General features: G+C 34.1%; 2 protein-coding genes across 2 annotated transcripts in view; one reads left to right on the top strand and one right to left on the bottom strand.

Moving 5' to 3' along the window:
* Nucleotides 1-4,928: 4,928 nt before the first annotated feature.
* Nucleotides 4,929-10,453, bottom strand: LOC111496301 (transcription initiation factor IIF subunit beta). The gene is made up of 6 exons (XM_023146707.1): nucleotides 10,107-10,453; nucleotides 8,478-8,586; nucleotides 6,067-6,197; nucleotides 5,894-5,968; nucleotides 5,658-5,807; nucleotides 4,929-5,371 (listed from the first exon to the last, which is right to left on the bottom strand). Exons 1-6 carry the CDS (start codon nucleotides 10,299-10,301, stop codon nucleotides 5,252-5,254), a joined length of 780 nt encoding a protein of 259 aa, XP_023002475.1. The 5' UTR covers nucleotides 10,302-10,453; the 3' UTR covers nucleotides 4,929-5,251.
* Nucleotides 10,454-12,227: 1,774 nt separating this feature from the next.
* LOC111496246 (cysteine protease RD19A-like) overlaps nucleotides 12,228-13,519 on the top strand; it is a 2,753-nt gene continuing 1,461 nt past the window's right edge. The window contains exons 1-2 of the mRNA XM_023146623.1: nucleotides 12,228-12,733; nucleotides 12,848-12,967. Of these exons, the coding sequence (XP_023002391.1) occupies nucleotides 12,263-12,733; nucleotides 12,848-12,967 (591 nt within the window). The 5' untranslated portion in view covers nucleotides 12,228-12,262. The remainder of the gene's footprint in view (nucleotides 12,734-12,847; nucleotides 12,968-13,519) is intronic.

Genomic DNA, 13,519 nt, shown 5'->3' with positions numbered 1-13,519 from the left:
GTAAATATTGTCCACTCACTAGGAATATTGTCGGCTTTTGCCAATTACATATCACTATTAATTTCACAGTTGTAAAACATATCTATTAGGAAAGGTTTCCACACGAAATGTTTTGTTCTCTCTCCGATCGATCTGGGATCTCACAATAAATTTAGCTCACATGCTTTTTACATATTCGAATTTATTTTTGTGGATAAATTTTTTAAGTTTAAAAAATATTAAATAAAATATTCAATTTTTTAATTTTATTTTTAAATTTATATAACTTAACATATTTATGATTTTTTTTTTAAATATTAAAAATGAGAGGAAGGAGAGAGGAAGGAGGAGAAGAGGAATAATGGAATTAATGAGGATTAAGTGTGTTTGGTCATGGAGAAAAAAATATTAAAATATTAAAATAAAACAAATATAAATAATAATATGATAAAATAAAATAATAAAATAAAATAAAATAAAAAGTAAAGGATGAACAAAATAGCGTTACGCGCACGAGCGCCGGTGGTGGGCACTCCCATGCATGCTCTTATTATTTTAAATCTTAATAATACAAATAATTAAATTATAATTTAGTCATTAAATAAGAAAAAAAATATTATTTAATCACTATATATATTTTTTTCTTTTCTAAAAAAAAAAAAAATATATATATATATATATATATATATATAATATTAACCCTCCCTTTACCAAACAAGCTGTACCCCTCAATTCAGACCATAATCATTTCAAGCACAATAGTAAAAATAAACATATTTGAAAATAATAATAATAATAATAATAATATATAAGATATTTTGATGATTAAAAAGAGCTTTTTTATTTATGGAAATTATTTATTTTAATATATCTGACAGCCATATTATAAAAGAGAGTATTTGGTATTGGGAGCGCATGAACCGGTCGGACACCGGCCCGACCAAGCCAGTTGTGAATGTTTTCATTCAATTTTGTCCCGCAGTCTTATCTTCTCTTTGACTCGGGTTGGTCGGTCGGCCCTCACACTCACACGCCCGACAGCTATTATGAGTTTTTCCCCCCTTAAAATTCATTTTCTTTTTTAAATATATATAAAAAAATTATTATTATACTATTTGAATCATATAATAATTTTTTTTTGTTAAAAATAAAAAATATATATTTTTTCGAGTTAGGGGAAGTTTTTAACCTCTCCATAATCTTCCCGAAATTCATGTTTATAGTAAAATTATGCGACACTCAGATAAAGGAATACTTGCATGAACCGATATCACATCCGAATGAGAGTGATCTTGAAAATAGAACGCGTGAGATTCCATATCGGTTGGGGAAAAGAACGAAACATTTTTTATAAGAGTATGAAAAACTCTCTCTAGCAAATCTGTTTTAAAAACGTTGAGGGAAAGCTTGAAATGGAAAGTCCAAAGAGAACAATATCTTCTAGTCGTGAACTTGAGGCATTACAATGTATCGGAGCCAGACACTAGCGATGTGTCGGCAAAAAGACTGAGTCCTTAAGGGGGTTGGACATAAGGTGGTGTGCCAACAAGAACATTGGGTCCCGAAACGGGGTGGATTGGGGGGGTCCTATATCAACTAGAGAATGGAATCAGTGTCAGCGGGAACACTAATTTTTACCTTAACGTTAATATTAAATGATAATATTATATAGTTTTCCATTAAAGTTAATTTTTACCTTTAAAGGAAAAAGGTAAAAGTAAGATTTTGGGGAGTAATAATGAAAGGCGCAGAGGTAATTAAAATTAAAGTGAATAATTAGCAATAATTATGTTGTTATAATAATAATAATAATAATAATAATAATAATAAGCATTGATTAATTAAAATTGCATGCTTATTTCTCCATTTTAGGGAACAAAATCAATAACCAAATTGAATGCAAATGGATATTTGTTCATTGTTCTCCAAACATGCCTTTAATTTCTCCCAACCACATTTGTAGCTATTTAACAAGGAAAATTAATTTAATTAATTTTTTGAGTAATTAATATAGTTTAATTTACATAATTTAAAGACTTTTGATAATAAATGTGACGTTCGAGTAAATGAGAGGTACATGAATAAACTAAGAATCATCTGAATTAGAGAGATCCTTATGATAGAATGATCGAGAAATACTTAAAAGAATTGAAAGTCCAACAAGATGCACCTTCTTTCTCAGAGGCTCAATCATAATTAAGCGTGTTTTGCTTAGAGAAATTCTATTTCGGTGACCTCTTTGAAATTTTTCCAAGATGCATGTGAGTTAAGACAAGACATGCTGGAAGGACTCGTGTTGGTTTGTGAGAATAGTTTTCACCCTTAGAACTGAGGAGTAAGTAACGTGACCATGTCGTAGGAAAATATCAGAGCCATCAGATGCTGAATATAAACTCCGAATCCTAGAGATTTAAGTTAGAATAATAATAGACTAAGGTTAGGGTTAGGTCGAAGGTTAGGGTTAGGGTTAGGGTTTGGTAGTTTATTTCCAATCATAATCTCAAGCCCCGATGTGTCTCTAACATGACATTTCACGCATTTCTTTTCGAGATACCAATCGATATCAATATTTTCATCATTATCTTCATAAGATCAAAAAAACTTCAAACGTCTTTGTTGATATCAACGTTTAACATCTCAAATACAATTCCTGATCCACATAAAATTAGAATAATAATAGGTTAGGGTTCGGGTTAGGGTTCGGTACTTTGCAACTATAATTCAAAGCACCTAATGGACATTTCATAGCTCAAATAGCTCAAAAGCTTAGTTAGTGGTTTTTTCATGGCCTTCTCTTTCAATTCTTTATCTTACCCTAAACTGATAGGGACATGGTAAGGACGTCCAATAAGCAATGGAGTAAGCAAGCCATTGGCTAGGTTCACTGGCCGACAAGTTAAGGGCAGATGGTCCTAAAGGAGGTAAGTAATGGGTCGATCTTAAAGCTTAATATTACTTAAGGAGGTAAGTAATGGCAGACAAGTTTAGGGCAGTTACTAGAACATGTTTGGATGATGTCTTAGACAAAGAATTAGAGATATGAACCAACAAGCCCTAAAGAATTATCTAACAACCCCATTATCCGTCTGAACGAGGAGGGTTCCTCGACCTCGCAGATAAAATGGATCCTTAGGTGACAGTAATAGTTATAAACTTAATTTTCACAATTAAAAACTAAATAGTTATCAAACTAGACTCTAGCTGTCCTTAAAACGTTATGAGTAGCTGCAATTTGCAAGCCACCGACTATTATGTTTTTATTAAGAAACCCTAATCCCCGAACAAATGGTACTTCTCTTTCTCAAGCTCGTCGAAGGCGTACAGTACATAGTTTTTGTTTGTGGGCTATGGCTCTTGTCACAATCATCTATTTGGTAGTGGAAGAAGAAGATAAGTGTGGCTATATCTCTCCTCGAATATGTCATCAACACCAAAATCGACTTTTTTTTTTTTATTTTATACGTTCGTATCTTTTTAAAAGATTTGTCCTGTCATGTCAATATTCACGACAAATGGGTCTAATGTGAGAATTAATCATAGTGTATTTATACTAGAAGCACTTAAAAAATTTACCATATCGTCAATTTCTTAGCTAAATAATGTCGTGATTTACGTCTCCTGAAAAAATAAATGAACTAATTTAGTATGACATGACCAATAGATTGTAATTTATCATTTTTTTTCTCAATCTCGAACAGTTGTCTGCATACAATTAGAGGCATAGGGGAGTGAGACTAGGAACCCTTCTTTTTTCTCGTTCTCACCTCCTATTTCAACTCTCTCATCCCCTCAAAAATTTTCAGAGGTGGAGATTCTCTGGATATTCAGATGTATAACATTCTAATAAATCTAATAGTATTTCATAATGCGGGTGGATATAATCCCGTCTTTGAATCTGTTTAGTTGACATCTCTCTCCCCTCCCTCTCACATTCTCCGTCTAAATGGAAATTCTATCCCCGATAGGAGCAGAGATTTAGGGGTGTGGATGAATTGGAATCTTAGTTCAAAATGTGTTAAATGAGGATTGACACATTAGTTGAAATGAAACATTACTATAATGGAGTATTCAAACACCCACTCAATGAGCCTCCACCGTTTTAAGTCCCTTTTCGACCGATGATAAATGGGTGGTGTCATGATGTCAAGTTTGAACAAGTTTATCAGGGAGAAAAGCCATGCAAATTATAATTGGTTCCTAATCAAGGCTTGAATTAGGGTTTGCAAGTTGCTCGAATGAATGAGTTGGGAGTCACAACTTATACCATCAATGTACATCTTTTCCGGTCGTTCAATCATAGAAATTCTAAAGTTGCATGTTTTGTTTCAAACAATTTTATGTCGTGTGATTTTTTTGAAAATTTTTCTAAGAAACATGTGAGAGAAGACAAAACATGCTGAAAGGACTCGGGTTTGTCCGTGAGGGATAATTTTCACTCACAAAAGTGAGGAGTAAGTAGCATGACCCTATCACATAAGAATATCAGGGTCATCAAGCATATCAAGCATATGAAGCATACATATGACCCAAGAATTCGACCAATCTAAATTGTCAAACCCAAACCATAAAAGTTGGGTTCAATTAGTTTTTTTTCTTTTGCCGTTCAAGTTTCGAGTAGGTTGACTTCTTTTTTGTTGAGTCAACTCAACCAACCTAAAAACAGGGTTACAATCTAATTCAATTCTACTATACTCTACCCTAAACGTGTTTCCGTTTCATTTTTTCATTAAAAGTAAATAACAAGAAAACTCCTATTTTTCTTAACAAAAGACAAAGAAATGAGAAACGAGAAACGAGAAACGAGAAACGGGCAACGAAAACACTATCAAACGGACCCTAAATTCCTAATTTTCAAAGAAAAGAATCAAATAACCAACCAAACACAGCCTATCATATCAAACAGCCAATCAAATAACAAATTCTTGAAGAAACTACAGCAAATTTTAAGATAATGAACGATCAATCAAGATCTTGGCATGCTCATAAAAGTCATTATACAGATACATTTAGCAACTTCCGACCATGTACGTAATATGCAAAAACATGACATAAGAACTTCCCCCCAACTTTCATTTCACCTTTGGTTTCACTTCAGTATAAAGCTGCCTATCAATTATTTCATTTCATCCTCCCATCTTTCCCTCCCATGAAATTATAACAAAAGCAAAATCCTTTTTTTTTTTTTCCTTCTTAATTGGCAGATTTATTCCACATCGTTTCCACCTACCCCAAAGAGAAGGGAATGTATAAAATGATACAGTCGAAAACGAACCTACTCTCCGCCGGTATCCTCAACCGATTTCTTGTATTCGGGCTTAAGCTCGTAGGTTCCTTGATTAGTCCCTCTTTTGTTGTAGACACAAAGCTCATTCAGTATCTCTTTCAAGAATTGCTGCATAGAGAAGGCACACCAATTGTTTTGAGCACTCTGACATCCTTTTACATATAACACAAAAGCCAAGAACAAATATGATGAACATTTTATATATCCACAAATTTATAATCTCTTATGTTTTTTGATCTATAATGAAGTTTTGAGTTTTGGGGAGGGGAAGGTTGTATGGTGTCTCGTGTATGTCAAGAGGGTAATATGCCGATCTTCTCAGTCAATATCGTCCGAAAAAGCATAATATATTTTAAAAAACAATGATAAATGAGGAAATGATGAATAGACGTACTGCAGGTTGATCAGTCTCTTGGACTAGCTGCTTTAGGGCCCAATTCGGCTGTCTTTCAAATAGCTTGAACATTATATCTTCCAGTTCCCCACGATCCCTTCTAGTTCTTTTTACTTCTGGTTGTTTAACTGGCGCCACCTTCCTCTTATCCTGCCATAAATGATTAATCATAGAATCATACTTCGAACACGAAAGTTCAGAAAAACGATGAAAGTAAAAGCAGAGAAAAGATGTACCTTTGAAGTTGAACTGATCAAACCGACCATACCAGGCATTGGCCTCATATGCACCCCACGGTCGTTGTCTATCACCTTACCACCACATAAAGCGAACGGTAAAATGCAAAATTGATTGCAAACATGGAATGCTAAAAGGGAAGTATGGAAAATAAGGGGTTTAGATGATGTACTTGAATTTGTCTGTTCTTGACCATGGACTTGTTTGTCCTTTCACGGCACAATTTCCCGTACATTTCAAGATTTTCACTATGAGGCTTCATATCGAATTTATGTTCTACCTTCCCTTCCATTGACATCTTACCTACAAAAGAATTTTTTTTGGAGTAATCTTTAAAGAGTCAAATTCAATAACGAACGATCAAAATGATAATTCATGAGCTGATTTCTGTGCATGCATCTTCATTCTAACTTAAAGCAAATAGTTTTCAAGCTGATTTCTTTGAAAGATTCGTTGGAGAAAACATTATCCATAACTTTTAAATATGCGGGAGATTTGAACCTTTGACCGCTTGGTCGAGGGTACATGTTTTTGTCAATTGATGTTCAAGGTAAAAAATCAGTGTTGAAGAAGAGTTAGTGAACAACGCAATAGATTATTTTGGCAAGCTATTCTCAACAAACAACAATAAGAGGTCACTCTTCCATAATGTTTGTTGCAGAGCCATTTTCTCAACTTGAAGTGAGTGGCTAGAGGGACCTATTGGGGAGGAGGGTATCCATGAAGCAGCTAAAAAACTTGTAAATTGAAAGCCCCATCAGGCCAGGGCGGTATAAGTGCCGAAGTGTTGAAAAGGAATGAAAACCCTACATTTTCAAAGAAGATTGCAGAGAGATCCAAGATCTCTTTTCGGAAAGTGGGTCATCAGCAAATGCACCAACAAAACAAAAAAAAAAAAAGTTTATAGTGAGTAGACCAATAAATTCAGCTAACTCCTTGTATAAAATGAAGGCTACGAAGTTGGTTGAGACGTAAAGGGAAGTCCTTAAAGAGGACAAATTACAAAAGGGAAGGAAACACGAGCCCGGGCCCCAATCCAGGAAGATTACAAAAAGCTTTCTGAAATTGGAACAGAGAGAATTTAGACTGTGTTGAAAGGAACATAAAATTTACCACAAAAAACAACAATAATAACTTGGATTGACGAACATAAAATTTTGAATGGTTCTCCCTCCATCCAATTCCAAAATATTATTGCTCCCTATTTAGAAGCCTTTTCAAAGACTAGAAGTATGGAGAAAACCCTAAGGGAGACTTCACTTGGAAGAAGAGTGGAATCAACGACTCTCAAGTCTCAACTTCTTATGGAAGAATAGGGGTTGGGAATCTTAGAGACAAAGAAAAACTATAAAATTCACATGGAAACGAGGAGAATACCCAATATAAGACAGTTCATTGGAGCAAACTTGGTTCCAACTCTCTTGGGTGATTCATACGGAAAATTGAAGGTAACCATAGACGTTATGACTTGAGGTTTCATCTTTTATGAGAAAAGATGCATATTTATCAAAGTTTGGAATCAAACAAAATTTGTTTTCTGGAAGATATTAGAGCCAATTCTAGTATACAGAGAACCTCCTCCCCAAAATTTATACTATGCCAAATACTAAAGATTTCTTATCAAAGACATTTGAAGAGAGAATTCTCAATGCAGGGATGTTAATTTGAAGGGGTCCTTTTTCACAGAGAAATTGAGAAGAGGAACCACTCCAACCAATTAAGTACGATCAGGCTCTGACTTAAAGAAACAGCTCATTTGTTGTAAATTGAGCACTTAACTACTTACCAACTTGAATCCAATTGCATGAAGTCTAAGTTGCGTATCCAACTGAAAATGTGCATTTGTGGTGGCAAGTTCCCAAAAAGAAAAAAGGTTCCATATCAGGTCCATCATCCATGGCATTAAAGAGTTCAAAAACTCAAGAAAATATTTCCACTATCTCCGCTCAGTCCTAAAAATAAGAAAGAATATGAGGGTAAAGACCAGTTTTTCATTCATTACGAGTTTGTGACTAACAGGTTGCATCCCTTCCGAAAAATTTTGGGCTCAATTTCTGGTTCCTAACAATATTGCTGATTAGCTCCCAGAACTTCTCTCATAGAATTGACTTAAAAGCTAATCTTATTGAAAACCACAGGTATAGCACTTTTACTGTCTACTTGGACAAAAAGGGCCAATATGACATTTGGTGATACTTTTAGGACTAAATTTAACCCCAAAGTGGCCTCTCCATTTGAAGTGTCTCTTCTGGGGAATTTTTGTAACCATTTTTTGTTAGTTAAGGAGAGGCCTGTCTATACCCTCCTTGGCAAAGGGATACCTCTTCCTTCTGGCCTCTATGCTCTACCCCTTTTTGTTTCAATGAATTTCCCTGTTCTTTATTTAAGATACAAATTTAATAAAAATGAAATAAAAAATCTACATCACCATCAGTCAAAATTGATGTTCTTAACAGAAACCAATAACCAAAACAGGAAGAAACACTTCTCGAAATCAGGGATATTCTTATAAAGCCACATTCAGGATAACAGTAATGCCGGAAAAATAAATAATGGATTTCAGATGTGGATCATGATGCTCACCTTGACTTGCCTCAGAAAAGACACACATGGGGACAAAGTCTTTAAACATGTTTAAGGAAAAACTTTTTGGCACGTTTCCAGTCTCAGTTCCAGCCATCTCCATCTTGAACTGTGGTACATTTTGAAGCATATAAGGGAAAACAGTGTCGGAAAAAAGAACAATAAATAATGAGCTACAGGCTACAGTCACCATCATTGCTGGATATGTAAAATAAATAATTTGCTTCCTCTATATATATATGCATAATATGTGTATATCTGAGAGCGTATAGTCCAACAAAGACTAAGAGAGTACAGAACTAGCAAGCACAAACAACGGAAAGAAAAAATTAACGAAAGAAAAAGAAAAAAAAAATAGCAGAAAATATAGAACAGCGACATAGAAATGACAGAACACATAATGATTTTTTTTTTGTGATGAAAAACCAAAATTTCATTAATATAATAGACAAAATATTGAGTAGAGCCAAACAATACAAAAAAGGAAAAACTGCAAAACCACCCAGAACTATGGAGTTTGTTACAATCACACCCTTGAGCTTTCAATTTGATCAATTAGCACCCTTAACTTTGTTAAATGTTGCAATCATACCCTTGAATTTTTAAATTGATCGATCAGTTTCTTGTACTTGATGAGTGTTGCAATCAGCTTCTTTTGTTAGTTGTTGTGAAGTTACAATTTAATTGGGTTTCACATGCGTGACTCACATGTTGGGAAAGAGCCATCCAATGGAGAAATGTATTTGGATCCAATATGGACGCGTTATGAGCACTCTCTGATCAATATGGAGAGAAAGAACTTCCAATAATTTTGATGGAGGAAGAAGAACTGGAAGTACATATGGGAGAAAGCTCAGTTTAACACCTCAATATGGTGTACCCTTTCCACTCTCCTTAGTAATAATAATTTGTTTGTCATTAACACCATTTGAGAAGCCTTTTTGTGATCTCTTCGGTGAGAGAAACGCCGACAAAAGGTTTGTTAACTAAGACGAAGGGGAACTGTACTTTGTCCCTTCACTTTCATTGCACATCATGCACCAACTCGAACATAGAGTGAAAAGAGTGTTCCTAGCTCTAATTTGTCTCGAGTGTTAATACCACCGTGAATGAACTCCCAAGTGAAGATGTTAACTCTTTTAGGACACTTAAACCTTACAAATGTGATTTCAAGCAAACGCATCAAGGGAAGTGAGGGCCTTAACCACAGCCAAAAAAACAAGGTTTCACAACACAAACCAATGGAGACATTATCCAAGTACGCAGCCTTACATGAAGATTTAAGATTCATGATTCAAACAGTTCAAAAGAAGACTTAAATCTTGCACAATTTGAGGCCAAGGCTCAGTACTTACGATAAATAAACTAATGACAATTCCCTTATCTAGGGCGTATTAGTCAAAGAACTTGGCAACAAGTACCATAGAGTCAAGCTATCCCTCCCAAGAGATCAAAGTTCAAACGAGAGAAAATCTAGGGTTATCCTTCCACAATCAAAGTCCCGATCAAATTCACAATCAGAAACAATATAATTCACGAGATTCAAAGCCAACAACAATTAAACCTACTGAGAAAACTCAAGAAAGAGTTAAATTAGTTCGCCGCATAAACATCAATTGTTAAAATTACCTGGAGAGAAGAGGACTCGTCGGATTGAAGAGGATCGAGAGAGAGGATGACCTTAGCGAGAGGAAGAGGATCGGATGGAGGATGAGACTGCCATGACTTGGCGACCAACAACGGGCACTTCATCAGCCACACTGATCTATCCGCCTTCCCGGTATCCAAGTTACTGCTACTACCGCCGCCGTTCTCATCTTCCATATCTATCAGATTACGGAATCTCTCTCCCTCTCTCTCCCTTTCTCTCTCTCACGTTTGAACTTTCGCCGGCGAGATTTCTGCAACTCTGTTTTTGTTGAGACGACGGAGGCGTAAAAGTCCGTAGACGGAACTGGACTGGACCCTAAAGAACTGGAATGCGGTGGTCGGAAGGAGCTTTAATATTACGCAATCGATACCAGAAGAGTATCGTACAACTGCTCTAATCTGGATACTGAAATAAGCGTCCTCGTATCCATTTTTGACTTTTTTTGTGATGGAGATTGTAATTTACTGTGTTACCGACCGCTTCTGATCATTGCTCTGAACCAAAGGAACATTCTTTAGTTGATATTTAGATTTAGGTTACATATATCTTGGATTCGTCGGTTTTTCCATTTTTCTATTTTTAATTTCATGGATAAATTAATTTTAGTTATGGAATTCATATAATGTTTTTATTATTATTAAGATCGAAGATCGTTTAGCTCACTATAATATAAATTACATATTCGATCGTTAAAGTGACCTAACTGAACAGTAATTGACATGTACTTATTTTTTTAAATTAAAAATTCAAATATTTTCTTTTTTAATGTTCAAATATTATCAAAATTTCATATAAATAAAATATTTATTACTTAATTCTAAATGATTAAATATTCTTAACTATCACAACTCACTTTTAACTAATTAAATTTTAATATAAAATGATAATAAATCTTAATAATTATTCTCAAATAAATGATTTTAATAAAATTATATAAACTTTCCATTATAAATATTTTATCTAATTTATATTTTTAAAATTAAATATTGGGTAGAGTAGATTACATGGGATGAGATATACACTTTAAATTTTAATTTAATTTAAATTTTGTTATTAATAAATATTATAAATAATATGTATTAAATTTTAAGTTTTTTAAAAAAAAATTATTTAGCCGTCCATATAAATAATTATTTTTAAATAAATAATTTTAATAAAATTATACTAGTTAGTGTAGTCGTCCAAATGAATAATTAATTATACATGTTGTAGCTCAAAAATATATATTTTATTAATTACACATATTATTAAAGTTTTTTAAAAAATAACCAATTTTAGAGATTTTTCAAAAAATATATATTTTAGTCTAAAATATCTGTCCTTGGACCGGACATTGTTGTACTGTATTTTTCGGTTCGGACAAAACCGAACCGCTACGTGGCATCAAGGTTGCCAATCACATCGCGGTCTATCGATTAGTTATAGCTCCAAGTTGGACTACCTAAAAATATCTCCTTTTTCTTTTATTTCTTATTTATGTTTTAGTAATTTGTTTTAACTTTTAAATTATTCTGGTTTTAATTTTTTAATTTTTAATTTTTTTTAAACTTTTAAATAACAAAAACTTTAATTTCTCTTATTTTCATATTTAAACCATTTAAATCTATATTTTTAAACCGTTTACATTCTTTCAGTTCCAACATCGAGCCGTCGTGGTTGGAGCTGGTAAAATAAATTATTGATTATGTCGAAGGAAAACGCTTGTTGTTGTAGAGGAATCAACCCGAGAATAAGCATCTTTGAAGAAACTGTGTGCACCGTGCATTAGCCAAAGTTTAAAGATCGACTAGTTTGGTCTGTTTTATCAGTTCCTTTGAGTCCGTTTCAACGGTAATAATATTTTAATTTAAAAATAATGAATAAAATAGTTACCATATTTTTTTAATTTAAAATATATTTGATTTCAACTTAAATTAAGATATTATTTATTTATAGGAGAAATGGATATAATTTTTATTTTTATTTTTATATAATATCCGTCAATTTTGTTTCAAACTCGCACGGAACTGAGCCAATCAGAATCGGATACGTGGCAGCACTGTTGCCGTTCACTCCATCGCGGTATTTCTCCATTTATTTGTAGTCGATAAGCCCCAAAATATCACGAATTCCGTATCCCTCTTTTACGGTATCAATGGAGCGCCTCACTGTAATCGCTCTCTCGTTTGCCATTTTACTATCGGCGACGGTAGCTTACGGCGTCTCTTCCGACCAAATCAACGGCGTTGAAGACGACGATCTTCTGATTCGTCAAGTCGTATCTGGAGACGATGATCGTCTCTTAACAGCGGAGCAACACTTCCAGAACTTCAAACTCAAGTTTGGAAAGACCTACGCTACCGATGAGGAGCACGATTACAGGTTCCGTATCTTCAAGGCTAATCTCCGCAAAGCCAAGCGCCACCAGAAGCTCGATCCTGGCGCCATCCATGGCGTTACTCAGTTCTCCGATCTCACCGAAGACGAGTTCCGTAAAAATTTCGTTGGAGTAAATCGGCTCCGTCTTCCTGCCGATGCTCAGAAGGCGCCGATCCTTCCTACCGATAACCTAGCCTCCGACTTCGATTGGCGCGACCATGGTGCCGTCACGCCGGTCAAAAATCAGGTATGAGTTATTTCGGAATGAACTTGTTCAAGATAAGTCTATCGATCAGTATTTGACATCCGATTTTGATTTCTTCGTTTTTTCTGAGAGAAGTATGTGTTCTGGATTATTTAGGGTTCTTGTGGCTCGTGCTGGTCTTTTAGCGCTGTTGGAGCGCTAGAAGGAGCTAATTTCTTGTCAACTGGAAAACTTGTTAGTTTGAGCGAGCAACAGCTTGTGGATTGCGATCATGAGGTTTGCTCCCATTCCTAATCCCCTGCCTTGGATTTATTGCCTTTTTGTTTGAATTTCTGATTGTTCATTACTCTATAAACTATAATTTATTTTATGGATCTAACGGGAAACATATTGACGTTTTAGTAATTCGCTGTTCGCGATTAATGAATACTTCACTAAAACCACTTTTCCGGAAAGAAATGAATAATAATATTTGGAGTAGGAAATAATCAACTGAAAAAAATATATATGAATTACAAGATTTGAAGTGTATATATACATACGCGTATATACATACATATGTGCGTGTGTGTATATATAAATCATAAATATATTTATATAAATCCACGTCCTTACAAAATATTAATAGCTGGTAAAAAACTACTTTTAGCTACAGAAGTCATTTTTGGCTGTTTTCCATTTTGTTAAGAATAACTTCCAAATTTCGAAAAATTGTTCCTCTTGATTTTTGAAACTTAATTAAAATTTCAAAAGTACTGCAAACTTAAAATATTATTTTGGTTTCTTGACTTGGAGTTTCATTTTTTTTTTTTTTTTTTTTTTTTGTTT

The sequence above is a fragment of the Cucurbita maxima genome, unplaced genomic scaffold (genome assembly GCF_002738345.1).
Source record: "Cucurbita maxima cultivar Rimu unplaced genomic scaffold, Cmax_1.0 Cma_Scf00022, whole genome shotgun sequence".
Taxonomy (NCBI): Eukaryota; Viridiplantae; Streptophyta; class Magnoliopsida; order Cucurbitales; family Cucurbitaceae; genus Cucurbita; species Cucurbita maxima.
This window is presented reverse-complemented; position numbering and strand designations above follow the sequence as displayed.

Bases quoted from the DNA above. Each gene is read 5' to 3' on its own strand.
- LOC111496301 (XM_023146707.1), bottom strand. From the start codon at position 10,301: ATGGAAGATGAGAACGGCGGCGGTAGTAGCAGTAACTTGGATACCGGG. The intron at 8,587-10,106 runs GTAATTTTAACA...AATGTACCACAG, and splicing joins ACGAGTCCTCTTCTCTCCAG to TTCAAGATGGAGATGGCTGG. The intron at 5,372-5,657 runs GTACGTCTATTC...TTCTCTATGCAG, and splicing joins AAGAGACTGATCAACCTGCA to CAATTCTTGAAAGAGATACT.